The sequence below is a fragment of the Pipistrellus hanaki genome, assembly GCF_964339955.1.
Source record: "Pipistrellus hanaki genome assembly, chromosome: 3".
In the NCBI taxonomy this organism is placed as follows: Eukaryota; Metazoa; Chordata; class Mammalia; order Chiroptera; family Vespertilionidae; genus Pipistrellus; species Pipistrellus hanaki.
In genome coordinates, this window is record NC_140505.1 from 164318462 (window position 1) to 164340308 (window position 21847).

General features: G+C 41.8%; 1 protein-coding gene across 1 annotated transcript in view; it reads right to left on the reverse strand.

Moving 5' to 3' along the window:
- Window positions 1-16934, reverse strand: part of DERA (deoxyribose-phosphate aldolase) — a 98932-nt gene extending 81998 nt beyond the window's left edge. Inside the window, exon 1 of the mRNA XM_084877918.1 lies at window positions 16511-16934. Within this exon, the coding sequence (XP_084734044.1) occupies window positions 16511-16541 (31 nt within the window). The 5' untranslated portion in view covers window positions 16542-16934. The remainder of the gene's footprint in view (window positions 1-16510) is intronic.
- Between the last annotated feature and the right edge of the window lie 4913 nt (window positions 16935-21847).

Consider the following 21847-nt stretch of genomic DNA (forward strand, 5'->3'; position numbering starts at 1 on the left):
ATGTTGAAGGAACCTTCTATTCCTCCATCCTCCCAAGGCAGGGGGGAGAGGGGGATTAGACAGAAAACAGGAGAGAGAAAAAAAAGATAAAATCCAAGGATCCATTGAAAAAGTCCAACATCCAAGAAGTAGGAATTCCGGGACAAAATTAAGAAAATGAAAGGGGGGGAAAAAATAATCAAAGAAATAATTCGAGAAAAAAGAAAGGTCACATTACAAAATGGGGGTAAGAAGAGCATCAAATTTGTCAAGAGGAACACTGGATAGAAGCCAAACACAGTGGAAGAATGCCGTGAAATTCCCGCGGAAACAGAATTTCAAATACAGGATTCTATTCTCGGTTAAAATATCGATTAAATATGACTGAAAAGTAAAAGCATATTTTGGCATTCACAGCCTTTATTTTCAGGAAGTTGCCGATAATCGCACTCCACCAAATCAGGAAGTAAACCACGAAAGAGGAAGACATGGGATCCGGAAAACCGGGCCACAATAGTAGTGTGAAAAGAAAGCCTTGGATGAAGATGGGGCCTCGGAGAGGGATGCAGCAGGCTTCCAGAGAAGCTGGATTCAAACAGGAGAGCTGAGGACGCTGGGGGTGATGTCTCCTAGAAAAATACAAACCTAACGAATGACATCACCTCTTTGAATGAACCAAAAAGCAGTTTCATTGCTGACAGCTGGTGGAGGGTTGAATTAGTAATAACCACATTGAAAACGGAACAAATGAGACAATTCCAGGGAAAATAAAAATTTATTCAAAAAATAAAATGTAATCACAGTGTACCATATGGCTTATAAATGAATATTGACACAGTCTTAATAATAGAAACACTGAAACTGTATCTCACTAACATGATGCTGCCATAATGAGAGGAGGGAAGAGGGGCCCTAGGAGAGGAAGGGGGAGACGCAGGGCACAAGAGCTAAATCTTCATCTCCCACAGCAGAACGTCAAGGCATAAAATTTAAAGCTGAAAAATGAAGGCTCCCAGTACAAGTGTGTTATTTTGAAATATGGAGGGAAACGCTAGAAGAAAAGGCTCCTTTGAGGAGCAGGAAGTGGGGATGTAGAAGGGTGGACAGGAGTTTGCTGTAGTAACTCTTACGGACATACCTTTTTAAAGAGTATAGTATATATTCAATAAACATTAAAATAGCATTTGAAAAGAGAGGAGAGAAGCATTTGCTAATTAAGCAGGATGAATATACCAACAGGCCTTATACAGTACAATAAAAGCTGGGAAGTACTCTACTATATATATATATATATATATATATATATATATATATATATATATATATTATTGATTTTTTACAAAAGGAAGAGAGAGGGATAGAGAGTTAGAAACATAGATGAGAGAGAAACATTTGTCAGCTGCCTCTTGCACGCCCCCTACTGGGAATGTGCTCACAACCAAGGTACATGCCCTTGATCGGAATGGAACCTGGGACCTTTCAGTCTGCAGGGCGATGCTCTATCCACTGAGCCAAACGGGTTATGGCAGTACTCTATTTTTTTTTTTGTATTCTTTTTTTTTCCTTTTTTTTTTTTATTAGGTATTATATGTGTACATATCTTACCATTGCCCCCCCCTCCATACATGCCCCTCCCTCCCCAGAGTTTTTCGTCCATTGGTTTTGCTTATATGCATGCATACAAGTCCTTTGGTTGACCTCTTATCTCCCCCATATCTCCCTACCCTCCCCGCTGTAATTTGACAGTCTGTTTCTTGCTTTACTGTCTCTGTATCTATCCTTTTGTTCATCAGTTTATAATGTTCTTTATTATCCATAAATGAGTGAGATCATGTTGTGTTTTTCTTTCATTGACTGGCTTATTTCACTCAGCATAATGTTCTCCAATTCCATCCAGGCTGTTGCAAATGATGAGAATTCCTTCTTTTTTATGGCAGCATAGTATTCCATTGTATAGATGTACCATAGTTTTTTGATCCAATCATCTGCTGATGGGCACCTAGGCTGTTTCCAAATCCCAGCTATTGTAGATTGTGCTGCTATGAACAAAGGGGTGCATATATCCTTTCTGATTGATGTTTCTAGTTTCTTGGGATATATTCCTAGGAGTGGGATTACTGGGTCAAACGGGAATTCCATTTTCAGTTTTTTGAGGAAACTCCACACTGTTCTCCACAGTGGCTGCACCAGTCTGCATTCCCACCAGCAGTGCACGAGGGTTCCTTTTTCTCCGCAACCTCGCCAACACTTGTCGTTTGTTGATTCGTTGATGTTAGCCATTCTGACAGGTGTGAGATGGTACTGCATTGTTGTTTTGATCTGCATCTCTTTTTTTGTATTCTTAAAGAGATCCCCAAAGATTAGTTAAAAGTGAGAGTCTGAACCCAAGACTGACACTGAAGAGCCCACCTCACGTCAGTGTTTGTAAACTGCTTCCTACTTGTGAATTATTTTATCCTTCTCACCATTCTCCCAAGAGATGTGCCTCCAGGCATACATACAACAGTAAGTGTCAGATTATCTCCCAGTAGTTCTCTAAGTTCCATTCAGCTATTTCACTTCCCCTCTATTTCATAAATCTCATTAGAAATATACCATTCTCTTCCTAAAAGATGTGGCTTCTCCTTTCCTGCAGGCCAACAGAACTTACACTCTGGACTCCACCTAAGGACTTCCAGTGTGACTAAAACTCAGTGTATCCCAGAGGTTTTGTTTTGTACAAATAGAAGCAAGTATCTCGAGGGAGGTATAAACAAAATGTCCTTTACAGGTTGTTCTATACCTGGCCAATCCTTCACTTTTATGAAATGAATTAAATCCTACCAGTCTAAGTCAAACGTTGGTTCCTCAGCCTCTATCAATACCTGTTACTTCACCAGGCAAAGTAAGTTAAGGGACTATATGACTTCATAAATGCTTGTCAAATTTGGAAAACACACACACACACACACATCCCAACCAGTATTGTGAATTAACTATTGAACTGACAATCCTTTGAAAACTGTCATTTAAAAATTAGTTCTTTCATGTTTTTCAGTCAAAGTAACATCTTAAATAAATTTGCTAAGAGACAAAAATTCCCATTTCACAGGACATAATGTTACCCAGATCTCAATTTTACTACTATACATTCTCTTGAAAATACACCATCGGACTTAAACCAAACTTGGATTTCTGGGAAAATTTCCAATCCGTCTCTCCAAGCCCCTGCATGTGCCCGGAGTTCAGAAAGAATCATTAGACCTTGAAGAAATTCATCAAGAAGCTGCGAAACTTTGGCACCCTGCTCGGTAAAGATCCAACTCAGCCCTCGGAGACGATTTGATCAATTATTCTAGGAGCTTCAGAGAAAACCTATTTAAGTCTTTCCTCTCAATGAGGCACTTGATGACAGACTTTCCTAAATTAAAATATGAGAATGTCCAAAAATGCCCTGCTATTTATTGATTTCACATGATAAGTCCATAGAAAATATTATTCATAAAGCTGTTACCCATGCTGGAAGTTGTGCTAGTCACACAAATTAGAGTCTGCAAGGTTACTTACCTAAGAAAACTGACCTGCACACAATTAATCCTGTCAAAATATCATACACATAATTTAAATATTACAGAGTAAAACTAAAAATAATAATTAGTATTATTTTTGTTTAAATTTAATTATGTTCAGCTCTGGGGGAAAGAAGAAGGAATATGTTAATGGAACTCAATGGTTCTATAAAATCTGTACCTATTTTTCCTGAAACCTATTTCACCATTACCACTCCTGTACTCAATGTACTCTGCTCTGAGCACACACACACACACACACACTATCCCACTTAAATCTCATTCCAGGAAAAATCTATTACCAGTCATTTGTACTATACCCATGGATTTAAGGTAATATATGACCTCTCTCAGGAACATTTACTTTTATGTTTGACCTCTAAAGTAAGATATAGTAAATAACGAAGGACATATTTTATGAGGGGTGTTATTTCCGAAAGTTTGTGAGTTCATATTATTCCTGACACCTAACCTTTGGGGCAAATACTTTGTAAATGATCTACTAACACTCACTTCAAATGTGCGATTAAAATTTGTATATTTAAATTTTGAAACCAATGCCATGGTTTTACAAAAAAAAAAAATTTGCTAGTTCTCAAGCAATAGCATATGAGCATGTGTCTGGGCTCATATATCTACAATAGTCATAGGATGGCACCAATAAATGTTATCAAATGATAAATTTATAAGAAATGGATAAATAACAAGACTATGGAATAAGCATTCACTTGATGCTTATTCCATCGTCTTGTTATTTGTCAATTTCAAAGATGCTGATTACAGAAATAAGTTAGAAAAATAAAAGATCTTGGGATGGATAAATTCCCATGGGGGGGAGGGGGAAGAGGCAATGATATCGATAAATACCTTTAACATATCCCCAGATGAAGGAAAGCAAATCATTAGGAAGGTACTCAGTACCTATCTAATTTCAACCACCACTGCATTCCAGCATGCACTGCGGCTCCAACTGCCCGAGACTCTTTGAACTTCTCACAATTTTATGTTAAATTAGAGACCCGGTGCATAAAATTCATTCATGGGTAAGGTCCCTGGCCTGCTGATGATCAGAGCTGATTGGGGCCTTCTGGCTGCCGACTTGGAGCCTCCCTTCATTCCATGCCACCCCCTGGTGGTTAGTGCACGTCATAGCGAGTGATAGAACTCGGTCTCCCTGTCAAACTCCAGTGAGGACACTTTACACATTAACCTTTTATATAAGTAGATTATATAAACAGATTTCACTCAGCAAACACCCTTGTTCACAACCAGTTATTCTTTAGTTTTAAGTTTAGAACTTCCCCACATTCCTTTATTTTTGTGAAAGGGGAGGGTAAGGAATTCTTATTGCGGCTCACTGCCTTTCAGGCACCATGCCAGTTGCTCTACTTGTCATATCTCTTTTAATCTTCACAATTACTCTGTGACTGAGCTTTTATTAACCCCATTTTCTTTTAAGTGTGAAAACTCAAAAGACAATAGGTAGAAGAATCAGGATTTGAATCCCACAGATTCAGAATTCAAAGTCCAATTTCCTTTCAAAAAAAAGAAGCTATATTTAATTAAATGTGCAAGCACCCCAACATATATATTAATTTGCAGAAATTTTTAATCTGGGAAGTCTAGGCCTAAATAACCAAATGCTCAATCTTGAACAATGCAATTCTGGTTTGAAACCAAAATGAACTACGTTTTGAAAATAAAGGAAAATGTTAAAAAGAAACATGTATCGTGTAGCTATCTATGTTTTATCCATGTTTTATGTCACCTCCTCATTACCCTGTGATTTGCAGAAAATATCCAATGCTTCCCAATTCCAACTTACCACGGTCTCATACTCTTCCATACTGCCTTTCTATTTTTAAACACAGGCAGAAGGAGCTTGGAAGGTAGGTGTACCCCTTAGACAGCAGGCATCTAACATGTGCTAGAACACCCTGACTGTAAGCAGACAGGGCTGGAGTTGATATTGTCTACCAAAACAAACAAACAAACAAACCCCCGTTACATTATGGAGCACAGTGACTGCCAACACTGTCTGAGGAGATCTGTTCAAAACTGAACTTGAGTGGAAATTGCCACCTGCTGGGTGCTGACTCAAAACATCGCCTCCCACCGCACCTGCAACTTGTACAGCTTTTGACAAGGTGACTGGCTTTCCTTGTGTTTTCAGATGCTCTGTGACAAGCCATCAAAAACGTTAGAGCACCACCACCCTACTTAAAAAAAAACAAAAACAAAAAAACTCTGAAATCAGTCTGAGTTACGTAGCTTGACAGTAACACCTCCTGGCCAAGTTGGTCTGGAAGGACTCCCCCTAGTGGAGCAGAAGAGAAACACAGGCTTCCCACCGTCTGCTCCAGGGAGCCTGGTGAACCAGTCCCATTGAGCAGGTAAAGGAAGCCTTCCCAGAGGAGGTGAAAGGATGAAGGCAGTATTAGGGACAGTACTGGAATAGTGACTGTCATTCATCAGTTAAGGGTGATTTAGCTATATTCTCCCTGAGTATTCACACTAACTCTACCACGGAGGTGTTCGGGGCTTTTACAGATGAGAAAACTGAAGCTCAAAGAGATCAAATTATTTGTCCAAGGTCACACGATTGATGTCAGAGTTAAGATTCAAACAGGTCTCTATGATGCCAAACCTACGTTATTTCCAGAATGCTTATGTGCAATCTTCAGAGTGAAACACGTATTTACTTAATTTATCTATTTCACATACAATTTCACAAGGATTTAATGGACGTCTCTATTCCCAGCCTTGGGAGACTTTTACCTAACAAACCTGTTCATCACTTCCTCGCAGCACTATCTGACTGTCCCCACCAAGGCAATCGTTACTTTCTACTGAAGTCAGAGATGACATTAATCTGATTCAGATTATATATAGTTTTCATGAAATGGAAATACATTCTAAAGTATAGAATGTATAGCAAACCTGAAAAGCAAACCTGAAAAGATAAATACAATGTGCTCTACTTGAATAAGCAACAAGAAAAAAGTTAACCAAATATGGATTTTTCTGAGGCAGATGAGAAAGACCAGAGGCAGAAAGATGAGCTCCGTAGGATGCACCATCATGATTTAGGCGTGTGAAGGACTGAGGCAAGGACAGGAATAGAAGGAAAAAGGAAGAGGTGAATGCACAAGATATTTTTTCTTCTAGTGTAAGAAACATTAAGACTATCCTCAGTATTCTGTGATATAGAGGAACAAATACAAAATAAAAGGCTCTGATTCCATAACGAGTTGTGAAGTTAAGACATGCACTACTGAAACACCTAGAGAGAAAATCTTACCTAATAACAAACATGTAAATTGACCATACCTCTGCCACGCCTACAGCCAATCAGCGTGAGTATGCAAATTAATCCAACAAAGATGGTGGTTGATTTGCATATGCAGGCGCAGAGTGATGGGGACAGAAGGGGGAAACACCTGCTATGAGGGGGAAGGGGTGCAGCGGAGGGAGCTACAAGAGTGGTGTTCTGGACAGAACCAAGGACGTGCCGCCTCCTGGTGGGTGGGAGTGAAGCCAGGGGAAGGAAGGCCTATTCTAGCACAAATATCATGCAACAGGCCTCTAGTATATAATAATGCATTCAATCATGTTCAATCACCAGAGAAAGTGGCAGGATGTGAATTGAGCACTGGAGTTTACAGCCTTGAAAGCCAAAGAAGATTGAACCTTCTGTAAGAGACTAGAGAAAGCCCTGCTATCCAGAGCTTCAACTCCTTCACAGCTACAAATCCTATATAATAAAAGGCTAATATGCAAATCAACCAAACAGCAGAATGATTGGTCGCTATGATGCACACTGACCACCAGAGGGCAGACACTCAATGCAGGAGCTGCCCCCTGGTGGTCAGTGGGCTTCCACAGGGGGAGGCCAGGCTCACGGCTGGCGAGTGCAGCAGCGGTGATGGGAGACTCTCCTGCCTCTGCAGCAGTCAGACATCCCCCAAGGCTCCCGGATTGTGAGAGGGTGCAGACCGGGCTGAGGGATCCCCCCTGAGTGCACGAATTTCATGCACCGGGCCTCTAGTACTAGTATAATGAGCACCACCACAACCTACCTTCCTCCACATTACAAACTTAATAATCTCCAAGGAAACATGAATGTTCCTCTTTCCATGAGAAAATTAACTGAATTTTCTGGTAGATAATCTCAGATCTTCAGGTAATGGGAGATCTTTATGGTCTGTCTCCTGTGGTCCCTGAGACCACGGAGAAGACACTATCATGTCATTTTCCAAACTCATCATGAAGAACACTGGTTATGCTTTTCCACCCGCCACTGGCATCATTTGAATAAAATATGCTCATTTTCAGACATAATACACCTTTCAGATATATGCACCTGCTTAACCACCCTACCCTCCTGGGTTTTCCAACTTCTCACACTCATTTTAACACATTTCTTCACTTAATTTAATCAGAAAAAATGAAAGGCTAATATCTCCACAATTTCCTTGTCAAAGCTTTTCTAACCAAGTATTTTTAAAATAGAATAAATATGTTAATGTAAAGGTAAAAGTGACGGAGAGGATTCATCAAGAAATAATATATAGTAATTTAAGGTTCTCTGAATCTCTAATTAATCTGAGAAACTCTATAGCTTACTGCGGGGTTCCTCTGAACCTGCAGTGTTCCTAAGAGCCATCTGGGGATCTTGTGAAAATGCAGGTTCCTGGGCCCCTACCATGGACAGCAAAAACTACTGTGGGGCTCAGGAATGTGCATTGGTAACAAGCATCTTGGTTGGTTCTAGTTCAGAGTCACAGCCCGATTGAGCTTCTACAAAGCTAATGGCAGGAAAACTAATGCAAAGTATTGGAATAAACCTACACAGAGAGCCTGAATTTCATTTCCAGGACTGCCTCTAACCAGCCACCTGACCGTAGGCTTAATTTCCCTGTGCCTCAGTTCCCTCGTCTGTAACAAGAGGGTGTTCGACTGATAGCTAAGATGTCTTCCTGCTATGAAATTGTGATATTAAAAGAAAAAGTAACTATGAATGTGGACACTATTATTTTTCCAGAAAATAGGGTTTGAAATATTCATAAGTAATGTTTACTCAAGGATCTCTACATTAAAGAGTCTGTAGACCTTAAGCTTGCCAGATACCTAGTTTAATGTCATGTTAGACATGTTAATTAAAACACACACACACACACACACACACACACACACTATCCCCTACCTTGTGGCCCTGGGGTAAGGAGGGTGACCACTATGTGTTCAGTAGAAAAGCTTATCTAAATCTGGATTACAAGAGAAGTTCATTTAGCTACTTTGTTGTTGTTTTTTTTAATATATCTTATTGATTTTTATAGAGAGGGAGAGGGATAGAGCTAAAAACATCAATAAGAAAGAGATCGATCAGCTGCCTCCTGCACATCCCCTACTGGGGATGTGCCTGCAAGCCCAAGGTACATGCCCTTGACCAGAATGGAACCTGGGACCCTTCAGTCCGCAGGCCAACACTCTATCCACTGAGCCAAACCAGTTTCGGCAGATTTAGCTACTTTTTAAACAATATTTTTTGTTCCTTTTTTTTTTTTTTAATTAGCTGTCTTATTTTTATTTTTATTTATTTTTTAATATATTTTATTGATTTTGTACAGAGAGGCAGGGAGAGAAATAGAGAGCTAGAAACATCGATGAGAGAGAGTCATCGATCAGCTGCCTCTTGCACACCCCCCACTGGGAATGTGCCTGCAACCAAGGTACATGCCCTTGACCGGAATCGAACCCGGGACCCTTCAGTCCGCAGGCCTACACTCTATCCACTGAGCTAAGCCGGTTTTGGCTGTTCCTTTTTTATTGAATGTATTGGTGTTACATTGGTTAATACAGGGGTAACAATTCTATAACACATCATCTGTAGATGACGCTGTGTGCTCCCCTCCCCAAGTCCAGTCCCTTTCCATCCACTTGGGCTACGATTCCAGACTTGAAAGCACCACCACATTGACATTATTAACCGCACTCCAAAGGAGACACAGCGCCACTTCAGTGACACCTTCTCAGGGAGTCATTACCAAGGGCTCCTCTCATCTGAGACTCTGCTGTGGGGAGGGAGGCCTGACTGTACAGAGTCAGACACTGCAGCCAGAGTGCCTCAACATCTTTAAAAAAAATACCTGTATAAACTGGGGCTGAGATGAAACATTTATCCCTCTCTTGCAACCACTTTGGTTTCCAGGGAACTGACTGTCGCGGCGGACGGAGGCAGGCGGAGGAGAGAGAGGCACCTCCGCAGCTGTACACACACAGCACACACACCAAAGCGAACGGGGAAACTTCAAAGTGTCTTTTTATGCCTTTAACTCAGAGATGAACACATTTCAAGGTGACCGGATCCTCAAGGGACAGGCAGTGTTTTAAAAGGGCCAGCGCGCCGAAACCGGTTTGGCTCAGTGGTAGAGCGTCGGTCTGCGGACTGAAAGATCCCGGGTTCGATTCCGGTGAGGGGCATGTACGTTGGTTGCGGGCACATCCCCAACGTTTCTAGCTCTCTGTCTCTCTCCCTTCCTCTCTATAAAAATCAATAAAATATATTTAAAATATAAAAATAAAATAAATAAAATAAAATAAAAGGGCCAGTGCTCTCCACTTAGACAATTTCCAGCGACACGCTGGCAGCGCCTCCTCCAGGGCTCCACCTGCTGTCTCACTGACTGGTCCTGCTCTGCTGGCACAGGCTTCCCGTCTTTCCTCCTAACAATTAAAATCCGAAGGGCTCAGGTACTTGAGAAACATGTTTTGCTTTTTAACTCAGCAGACACCATGGAGGACTTTTAATTATTCCATTCTACAACAAACCCATGTTATTATTTTGTAGTTGTTGTTTTTTTCTTTTTTCTATTTATCCAAACCAGTGCCAGAATAATAAAGCACAGCTTCCTCTGTCATGCTTGTAAGCAAACAGTGAACGACTTCTAAGGTAAAACCAAAGGCAGTGTTCACAGAAGGACTCCCAGTTTAGAAATCCGAGAAGGTGCATGATCATCGCGTTGGCTTGGTGCGTGTATTGCATACGGGGAATATGATTTTCCCTTCTCTCATCACTAAAATATTACTCTGTTAAGATAGCAAAATGAGATGATTGCAACAGAAATCTGGACATGGGGTTTCCCTGGCTGATGACACGTGCCAGGCTGGTTTTGCTCAGTTCCTTTGGACAAACTACACCCTGTCAAAGATATCCTTTCCCAGAAAAACCTCCCCTGGACTCCGGGAGCTCCTCTTTCTCACCTGACCTCCCCCTATGGTAGCTTTTATTATTGTTGTTGTTCTTGTTAATCCTCACCCAGGATATTTTTCCCATTGGTTTTTGGAGAGAGAGTGGAAGAGAAACACTGATGGGAGACACGTCGATTGGCTGCCTCCCAAACATGCCCCGATTAAACCCAGGGAAATGCCCTTGACCTGGAATCAAACCCAAGACCCTTCAGAGTGTGAGGTTCTAACCATTCAGCAACACCAGCCAGGGACCCTAGGGTCACTTTTATTTTACTGTAATGATTTCCATGACGGTCTCCTTTAGTTGACTGTGAGCTCTGGGAAAGCAGAGATAAAGAAGGAAGCTATCGAGGATCCAAGATGGCTGCACAGGTAAACACCTAACCGCAGCCGCACACAACAATTTCAATAAAATACAACTAAAATATAAAATGGACATTGCCCAGAGCTACAGGAAAGTTGACTGACTGGAAATTCTACAACGAGAAGGAAACAGAAAACCAGAAGGAAGAGCAGAGGAGCTGTAAAAGCCTAAGGTACGGAGACACGTTGCACACGCGGAGAGGACGGAGCCGGAGAGGAGGGGGAGGCTGAGTGCCTGGCTGGTGTTCCCTAGCAGGAAGGAAATAAAAGCTCCGACTATGCTGAACCCCAGACCCAACAGCACTGAACCCCAGTTCTAGGCCAGACCCTGGGGACCCAGGCTCAAACAGAGGGAGCCTGGGCTGTGAGGCGGAATCCCAGGGGAGCGGCGAAAGGCAGAGCCCCTGAGGCGCACATGTTGTGGGCAGAGAAGGGACGGTTGGCTGTGCCGTGGGATTGCCCTGACGGGAAGGAGACAAAAGCTCCAGACTGCTCTGAACCCCACTTCCAACTGAACTGAACCCCAGTTCCGGGCTCATTGGGGAGAGACTAGACTGTTTGGTAGAAGGCGAAACTCAAGGGCACCTCACTCTCAGAGGTGCTTGCAGCGAGTACCGAAGGACCCTGAGAAACACTGAGACTCAGGAGCCGCATAGGGCGTGGCTGACGTGGCTGACAGAAGCCAAGGCTGTAGGCTCCTCCCTGAAACTCCGCCCATCCAAGCAGAACACAGAGACTTTAAGGCTACCAACTCAGGGAAGCTGTGAAAATGCCGAGACAAGGAAATAGATCACAAACGAAAGAAATGGAAGACAAAAAGCGACTGGATATAGAGTTCAAAACCACGCTTATAAGGTTTTTCAAGAATTTCCTAGAAAAGATCGATAAGTCCTATGAGGATCTGAAAAGGGATCAACTAGAAATAATAAGGAATCAACAAGAGATAATAAGGGATCAACAAGAAATAAAGAATACATTGTCTGAAATAAAACATATTATACAGAGTCCTAAAAACAGAATGAAGTTCGCAAGAATCAAGTCAAAGATTTGGAACATAAAGAGCCAGAAGACACTCCTCTGCAGAAGCAAGAAGGCAAGAGAATCCAGAAAGTTGAAGATAATGTAAGAAACCTCTAGGACAACTTTGAGAGAACCAACATCAGAATTATGGGGGTCCCAAAAGATGAGAGAGAGCAAGATATCAAAAACATACTGAAAGAAATAGTGAAGAAAACTTCCCCCACCTGGTAAAAGAAATAGACTTACAAGTCCAGGAAGCGCACAGAACTCCAAACAAAAGGAATCCAAAGAAGACCACACCAAGACAAATCATAATTAAAATTCCAAGAGCAAAAGACAAAGAGAGAATATTAAAAGCAGCAAGAGAAAAGCAGGTAGTTACCTATAAAGGAGCACCCATACGATTGTCAGCTGATTTCTCAACAGAAACCATGCAGGCCAGATGGGAATGGCAAGAAATATTCAAGGTGATGAATAGTAAGAACCTACAGCCAAAGATAATCTACCCAGCAAAGCTATCACTCAGAATCAAAGGCCAGATAAAGAGCTTCACCAATAAAAAAAAAAGCTAAAGGAGTTCATCACCACCAAACCAGAATTATATGAATTGCTGAAGGGAGTTCTTTCAGAAGAGAAAGTAAATAAAGATAAAAACTATGAACAAATACATAACTATCAACAAGTGAATCTAAAAACCAAGGAAATTAAAAAAAAAAATCTGATTAACAATATTAATAGAATCAGAGGTATGGAAGGGGAGTGAACTGACGATTCTCGGGGAAAAGGGGAGAGGGGGATGTGGGAAGAGACTGAACATAAACTGTGCACCTATGGATGAGGACAATGAGGGGTGGGGAAAGGGCAGAGGGTGGGGTGGGAACCTGGTGGAGGGGAGCAATGGGGGGGAGGAGGGGGGGGAAGAGGAACATTTGTAATAATATGAACAATAAAGATTTATTAAAAAATAAAAAATAAAAAAAATAAGGAAGCTATCTATGTGGAGGTGCCCCAGCTATTAGCATGAGCAACAAGTTACAAGTGCCGGCAAAGTGGGCACTCCACTTGTTTTTGTTTGTTTTTGATTTTGTATAAATATATACTATATGACAATAAATTTACATTTTTATTCTGGTCCCCTGAACAAGTGTTCTAAATCGGGGAGAAAGCGGGGTGTGAATGTGAGTAAGGTAGACTGATGGGGGAGCCACTATGGCCCACAGGAGGGTATGGGAGCCTAAATAAGTGAGGGGACACTCATACACGGGGGCGGCCCACAGTCCAATCCTAACACGGAAGGTGTCTGCACAAAGGGGCAGCCAAATACGGGAAGTCAAGACAGCATGAGAAGGAAGCTGTCCATGTGGAGGGGCAGCCTGACCGACTGCCGCAGACCTGCTGGAGGAACACAGGCCAAGGTTCTCCAAGTTGGGTGTGCTCCAGAGCCACCCAGAATACTTGTTAAGACTCGGAATGCCAGGCCTCAACACAGCCACTTCCGATTCACTGAGACCTCACAGCGCCTGCATTTTTAATGAGCTCCCCAATAATGTCAATGTCACTGGTCCAGGGCCCACATTTCTGGCTCAAAGAAATCCAGCAGCGTGGCCGGAGCTACAGGCTACTGACTAGGAGGCCAGATTTGGATTCGTTTGTTTTTTCCTTCTGACTCCAAACTAGCCAAGCCTTCTCTCTACAAGGACATATCTGTCACCTACCCACATAGGACTACCACTGCCCAAAGAAAAACGTTTCTGTAGGTTTATGTTTAGTTGGAGAAAATCAGAAATGAACATTTTTAAGTAGAAAATATCTTTAGCAGATAGCACTCATCACTAAACACTGACATAATAAAAGTTAACACTAAAGTTAGAGGGTTTCTCCTTCTTTCGCATTTCCAAATGCTATCATAAAAGCACATTTTCCTTGAAGAATTTTATCATGAGGATCAGTGTTAAATGAACCTATTTATTTAAGTCTATCAACTAGAAGTATATACATTAAAATATAAGTACTTAGGATTGGGTTAATAATAATTTTAATTTTGGAGCTAACTATATTTTCTAAAACTTTTACAATAAACATGAATTCCTCTTGTAATAAGAAAAAGAGCCCAGCTGGTGTGGTTCAGTGGTTGAGCAATGACCTATGAACCAAGAGATCACCGACTGATTTCTAGTCAAGTCATATGCCCTGGTTGCAGGCTCGATCCCCAGTAGCAGGCGTGCAGGAGGCAGCAGATCAATGATTCTCATCACTGATGAAACCTTTCTACCTCTCTCTTCCTCTCTGAAATCAATAAAAATATATTTCAAAAAATAAAAATTAAAATTAATTTTGTTTAAAAAGTTACAATATGTATTTTAAAAGACTTAATTAGAAAACTCTATGGAAGACATCAGATAAGATACTGCATAAATTAATAGTGAAGTATTTTATTCTATATAGCAACTGTTTTTGTCTATCTATACTGTTGTTGTTTTTTCAACAAATGAATGGAGGTGATTCTAATTCTTACAAATTAAGAAAGCAAAATGTTATATGTCAACTAATGGCTCGGTGCACAGAAAGGGAAATTAGAAGAAAGATTTGTGCGGTAATTATGTTACTACAAAAAACTACATCAAAATAGTATATATAATATAGTATTATAAAATTAAAACATGCATGTAATTGGCACCAGCAAGAACTTTATATGTATTGCGCATGAGTGAGTCAACGTTTATTTTTCTTTTTTTAATATATATTTTATTGACTTTTTTACAGAGAGGAAGGAAGAAGGAGAGAGAGCTAGAAACATCGATGAGAGAGAAACATCGATCAGCTGCCTCCTACACACCCTCCACCAGTGATGTGCCCTCAACCAAGGTACATGCCCTTACCTGGAATTGAACCTGGGACCCTTCAGTCTAAAGGCCAACGCTCTATCACTGAGCCAAACCGGTCAGGGCATGTTTATCTTTAAATTACCAGTGTATGTCATTATGTACCAGCTGGTCAGTCGGTTGGACATACGTATGGTTGGTCACTTAGCCTTTTTTATATATATATAGAGAGAGAGAGATTATATCTCAATTTTTTAAAAGAAAGTAAAAATAGTTGAACTGTATTTCTTGAAAAAACAAAATTAAACCTCTAAGTTTAGGAAAATAAAGGTTGATCTTCTATGGGCACAAAGCCAGAGTCACATCCCTGAAGATACTGAGGTAAGACCTGCACCCCATCCCTATCTCTCCCTCCCCCCCCCCCCCAGCCCCCACTGCCATCCTTCATGATCTTCCATCTAGGGAATATTCCTTTATTACTAAAGTTCACACTCCAGAAGTAGAGCTAGAGTTTAAAACATAACTCCCAAAAGACAGTGACTTAAGGGGAATCAATTTGGTGAGGAAATCAACTGTCATTATAAAAATTATAGACTACCTCTAGACTGTTTAGTTAGAAATTATATATTTTTAAAGTACCTCTGTGTTATATATCATTTACAGCTAATGCTCTCAAACTTAACCCCTAAAAACACAACTCTCTATATAATATTTTTATTAACACCTACTAGGTATCCACAATGCATCACACATCCTCTCATTTAATCTCCAAACCAGTTTATGAGGCAAACACTATTATCCACATTTTACAGGTTAAGAAACGTTAAACACTGAGTGGTTAAGGAATGTGTCACACAGCTAAATTCAAGATCCACCTCACAGATAAGCCAAGTTATAAAACTTCAACCGAGATCCTTAACCTTTGGCCGACCGTGGTGCATGCTATGTTTGAATTACAAGTTTTTCACACTTTCTGGAAATCACAATCAAGTTTTCTAGCAATTACTTTTTTTTTTTTTTTTTTTTTAGATAGTGAAGTCATTCATTGGGCACTTTTACAAATCTTCATACCTCTAAAACCATTCTCAATTTCTCCCTAAGTTATACAGTACGGAGGCCTGACAACTCCTGTGCCGGCCAGGCCCCTGCTGGGGCACAGTTGTGCTGAAACTCCCTGGAAATGGAGCGTTCGATCACACAGGGATCCCACCCCAAGTGGGCAAGGGAGGTTTTCCACTAGTTTTCTTGCTCGGGGTTCGGGGTTCGGGGTTCGGGGTTCGGGGTCCGATTCTGTGCAATCAGGGAGCTAGAAGGAAGCCAGGGGGAGTCTGATAGTCCAATCCTTCCTCATCCCCTCGGCTCAGAAAAGGCAGGCTGGGTGTCCCGCCGGCAGGAGCGGGCCCCAGAGTCAGGGCTCCCGGGCTCGGCCGGGGGTGGGGGCGGCCGGCGAGCACCCGCGAGGACCGGGGCCCCGGGCGGCGGCAGGACGCGGGGGGCGGACGCGCGGGGACGGAGAAGGGCCCTTACCGAGCTCCGTGCCCGGGTTGCGCGGCGACATGGTGCGGGAGGCTGGAGTTGGGTCCTTCACCTCCGCCCGGCTTCACCGCCCGGCCCTTCCTCCTTCCTGTTCGCCCCGCGCCTCGCCGCGATCGCCCCGCCCCGCGCCCTGCGCCCTGGACCCCGGGGAGGGCGGAGCGGGGCGCCCCGGCCGCGCGGGGAGCGCCCGGGCTGGGGCTCCGCCGGGAAATCCAGGGTCCTCTCCGCAGGGGGCGCCACGCCAGCACCAGCTCCCGGAAGGAACGCCAGCAAAACCCGTTCTGAAATCCTGAAGTTGCCGACTGGACGGAGTGCCCACGTTTACAAACTCTGACTGAGAGACTGCACACCAAGACGGGCGACAGCCCTGTGGCCAGGAAAAGAATGGGGCGCAGGAGGGAGAAGACCTGGTTTCTCAGCCTCCTCCGCTCCCACAAGGCATCCCTGCGCACATCAGATGCCCTGCCAAGCCTCATGGTCCTCACCGGTAAGGAATGACCTTGACAACTTCCTCATCCGTAAGGAATGACCCTGACACTTTCTCATCTGTAAGGAGTGACCCTAACAACTTTCTCATCTGTAAGAAGTGATCTTGACTTCTTGGAGCTTAAACTCTGAATGTGTGACACTAAGATTTTTTTTTTCAGTCTGACTTTTGTGATCAGAAGTTTGAAATGGTCTGAAGTCGCTCAACATAGGCGACTAGTCAGTCCATCTGTACTCACAATCCTGGAAGAAAACTTGGTTGTGGCTTGTCTGCCATGACCCGGTTACTGCTTTCAGATGTATGAGTCTAGAACGGTCCTGCCAAGAAGGTGTGATACCGCCACAGCTATACCTACAGACACCATATTTCTGAACAGAGTGGCATCCTGAGGTGGTGGAAACTGAGCAGGCTCAGAAGGCATAGAACCTCCAATATACCAGCAATTCCACTCAATAACTCCGCGATTCTAGGGATGTTGTTGTCTACTTGTCTGAGAAATGGGGATCAAAATGTACCCGCCTGCCGAAACCGGTTTGGCTCAGTGGTAGAACGTCAGTCTGCTGACTGAAAGGTCCCAGGTTCGATTCCCGTCAAGGGTATGTACCTTGGTTGCGGGCATATCCCTAGTGGGAGGGTGTGCAAGACGCAGCTGGTCGATGTTTCTCTCTCATCGACGTTTCTAGCTCTCTATCTCTCTCCCTTCCTCTCTGTAAAAAAATCAATAAAATATATATTTTTTAAAAATGTATCCGCCTGTAAAGTTGTTGTATATATGTGTAAAGCATGTAGTAGGTGTTCAGCAAATGGAAGCTGTTAATGTTAGTATCAAATTCACAGGACAGTTTGGGGATTAAATAGGAAAAGTAATCCCAGGCCCTTTCTCTTATACTGAGCTGCCTCTCAGCCTTGTCAACACAGAACTAGTGTGAATATTTTGGGTGTATCTAGTTTCTACTCATACATATAATAACATTTCCCCTTTATTTTTAGTTTAAAGGTAAACTAAAAATAAAAAAGTAGGCCCAAAGAGCCTGGAGCTACATCACCATGCCCTCCAGTTGAACATAAACAGCTTCACAGAACGCCAACATCAGCCAAGGCCATTGTGACCATGATGAATTAACAAAAACAAGACCACTCATAATCATGTCTGAACACAGAAAAAACAAACAAACAAAAACATGTGAGCATTTTCCCAAACCACAAACATGGCCTAACAGCCTCCTCCTATCCTGTCTAATATAAGTGACTGTCACTTCTTTACCCGTCAGTGTTAGCCTCATTCCATTCTTCTTGTGTTTTAGATAATAATTAAGTTGCCTTGTCATAGAATTATCACTGCTTCCTGCCAGCAATCGAATCCAGAGCAATGGCCCCATCCCTTGAACTTTCCCCAAATCACCAAACACAAGGCCAAATCCCATGTCATTTCTAACATCCTCTTCCTGAGACATCTCACAATTCCCCACCGTGAGCATTCTGCCTTGTTGCATCAAGTCAACGAACCCAGATGTATCCTACTCCAGATGTGTTCCTGGTGGTCTTCAAATGGAGAGCAGTGACATCCTTAAAAGATAACAAATAGAATCCTATTTAAGGGGAAGATACAACTCTAAGCCAAATTCCAAGCCATTCATTATACAATCATATATAGTGTAAATGTATTAAAACTAAAACTAAAAGTTGGGAGAATCCCAACTTAGCTGAAAACCAGAATCAGGGCAGCCTCCTACAGCAAGCATTTTAGCAATATGTCTAAAAAGAATTTCTCAAGGACTTCTTTCTAAAATTGACCCGTTATACAGTACTCATCTAGAATTAATCTCTAAAGCTTGAAAGCATATTAAATTGGCAGCATTCTGAGAGATAGTGGTGATAGAATGCAATAAATAAATAAAATAGAAATGGGTTTCTTTAATGGAGAAATGTTGCCCAGGTTCACTTTGTGAATTCCCCTTTTAAACATATTGCCTTCTGAAACTTCTGAAAAGCCCCTAAGGCAAGGCCTCTCAAAGAAAGATCTATAGACCACCACTACTACATAGGAATCCCCCAAGCGTTTTTATCTAAAGTCAATTCTTGCTTCACAATAGCCTTACTGAATCTGAATCTCTAGGGCCCTGGAATCTGTATTTTAACAAGTTCCCTCAAATGATATTCATGCGAGCTAAATGCAGATAATCATTAACTTACATGCACAGGAGAGCAAACTATGCATGCCCATCTGGTACTATACCCAAACTGGCTCTTTTTAAAAATATATATTTTATTGATTTTTTTTTTACAGAGAGGAAGAGAGAGGGATAGAGTTAGAAACACCGATGAGAGAGAAACATCCATCAGCTGCCTCCCGCACACTCACTCCCCACTGGGGATGTGCCTACAACCAAGGTACATGCCCTTGACTGGAATCGAACCTGGGACCCTTTAGTCTGCAGGCTGACGCTCTATCCACTGAGCCAATCCGGTCAGTGTCAAACTGGCTGTTGTTAACCTGTCTTTATTTTATTCTTTTTATCCATGAAGATTTTGTGTTATCATTCCTTTTTGTAGATGTTTTTAATAAAAATTTTAAACTGTCTATCTTCCCATCCAAACCCCTTCTTCAATAAAAACCGAAGCCCCAGGAATGTATCATATTTATCTTGAAGCCTGAAGAACCTACCAGGCCTAAGAGATAGGAATAAAATCCAAGGGCACTATTTGCTGGTTTGTCATAGCCTAGCGTCTAGTCCAGTACGTGGCACATAGTAGGCTGTGAATATTTGTTAGATAAATGATTGCATATTTCTGTGCTATTTTCTTAGAGTGCCCATTGTTTTTGTTTTGTTTTGTTTTTTTAATATATTTTATTGATTTTGTACAGAGAGGAAGGGAGAGAGACAGAAAGCTAGAAACATCGATGAGAGAGAGTCATCAATCAGTTGCCTCTTGCACACCCCCCACTGGGGATATGCCCGCAACCAAGGTACATGCCCTTGACTGGAATCGAACCCGGGTCCCTTCAGTCCCCAAGCCGACGCTCTATCCATTGAGCCAAACCGGTCTTGGCAGAGTGCCCATTGTTTTATCCAGCCCATTTTCATTTGACTCATCTCTAATTCTATGATTTCTCAGAGCAGTCATTCCACTTAGTCAATCCATTCAGACTAGATTGTAAACCCGTATTTCTAAATTAGAATGCGAAAGTATAGAAACAGGAAAGACTAGGGAGGAGGGTGAATATTAGAATTGAATTATTTCACAACTGGAGGGAGACTTATAAACCATCTAATTCCTACTTCATGGTGAAATAAGAAAAATAAGAATTAGACTGAGTCTTTTATGAAGCTAAATTTATTCAATTTAAAGAACAGTTCTTCATTCTGAGACTATGTCCTTCACTACAGCTTGGATTTTAAAATGTTCTATTTTAAATGAAGATTGTGGTGGCAATTTTTTTTTCTTTTTTGATAGCTTCACTTGCCAATATTAGAAGTAGACATTCTAATTGTGCCCACCTCCATTTTTCTAACCTATGGGTCCACTAAATCCCAAAATTAGGGAATCACTGAACTAATATATATTAGCTAATATTCTTATGAGGTAAGTCCTTTACATCAATAATTTGCTATTTCCTTCTAAAAAAATCTATGTGTGAGAACTATCATCTCCCTTTACAGATAAAGAAGTTGAGTCTTAGAGAGACTATCACCACCAAAGTGATTAATACATGTACTACAACAGATAAGACAGCAATAATGTCACTGGGCAATGAATTTTTCAGCTCCTTTATAATTTTACTAGAGGCTTGGTGTATGAACCTCCTGCATGGGTAGGGTCCCAAGGCCTGGCCAGCGATCAGGGCCCATCTGTGGGGCCACCGCCACCAGTCGCCTCCCTCTGTGGGGCAATGGGGGGAGGAGAGGGCCTCTGCTAGTATCTGCCTTGCTGGTCTGGGGCCTGTGGGCTCGAGGCAGCTCCTGTGTTGAGCATCATAGTGACTGGTCATTCCACTGGTCGTTCTGCCGTTTAGTTGATTTGCATATTAGGCTTTTATTATATAGGATGGGATTACCATCATATATGCAATCTTGTGAACTAAAATCAGTTATTTTCCACTACACCAAGTTCCATTCTCTCATTAGCTGTGTCAAGCGATTCAACCTATAAATATTGCCCATTAGCTATCAGCTGCGTACTTTTGACCTTGTTTCCATAGGTAAGTTAGTCAGATGCTGATTTGTTTCTTCATGACCTCTATTGATTTTAAAGTACCACTAACTAGGTGACACTATCTAGTTCACATGATGTCACACTGAAAATAGTGCTTTTCTATAGATAAGCCAAGCCCCTTGAGAATGTTCTTGCCTCCAGCAATTCTTTCTCATGAATCCTCATGTAAGAGAACAATATGTAATGTATATGGTAAAATATAAGGTACTGCCCAGTCAGCATGGCTCAGTGGTTGAATGTTGATCTATGAACCAGGAGGTCACAGTTCTATTCCTGGTCAGGGCACATGCCCAGTGTGGGGCACACAGGAAACAGCTGATCAATGATTCTCTCTCATCACTGATATTTCCATTTCTCTCCCCCCCTCTCCTTCTCTGAAATCAATAAAAATGTATTTAAAAAAAACAACAACAAAAAAAGACACCATAAGGAACTTAAAGATATATTATCCCTTGGCCTGCATTTTCAACTTCCCATTTTATTATTGCTGCTTCCTGAAAAATTATATCCCTTTTCCCACCCCCACCTAAGCGTCAAAGGCAAGCTAAATTAATATTGGACCTAAAATTTTTTTTTAAATGTAACCTACAAGTTAATATGAATTACGGTACATCTTTACTATACTG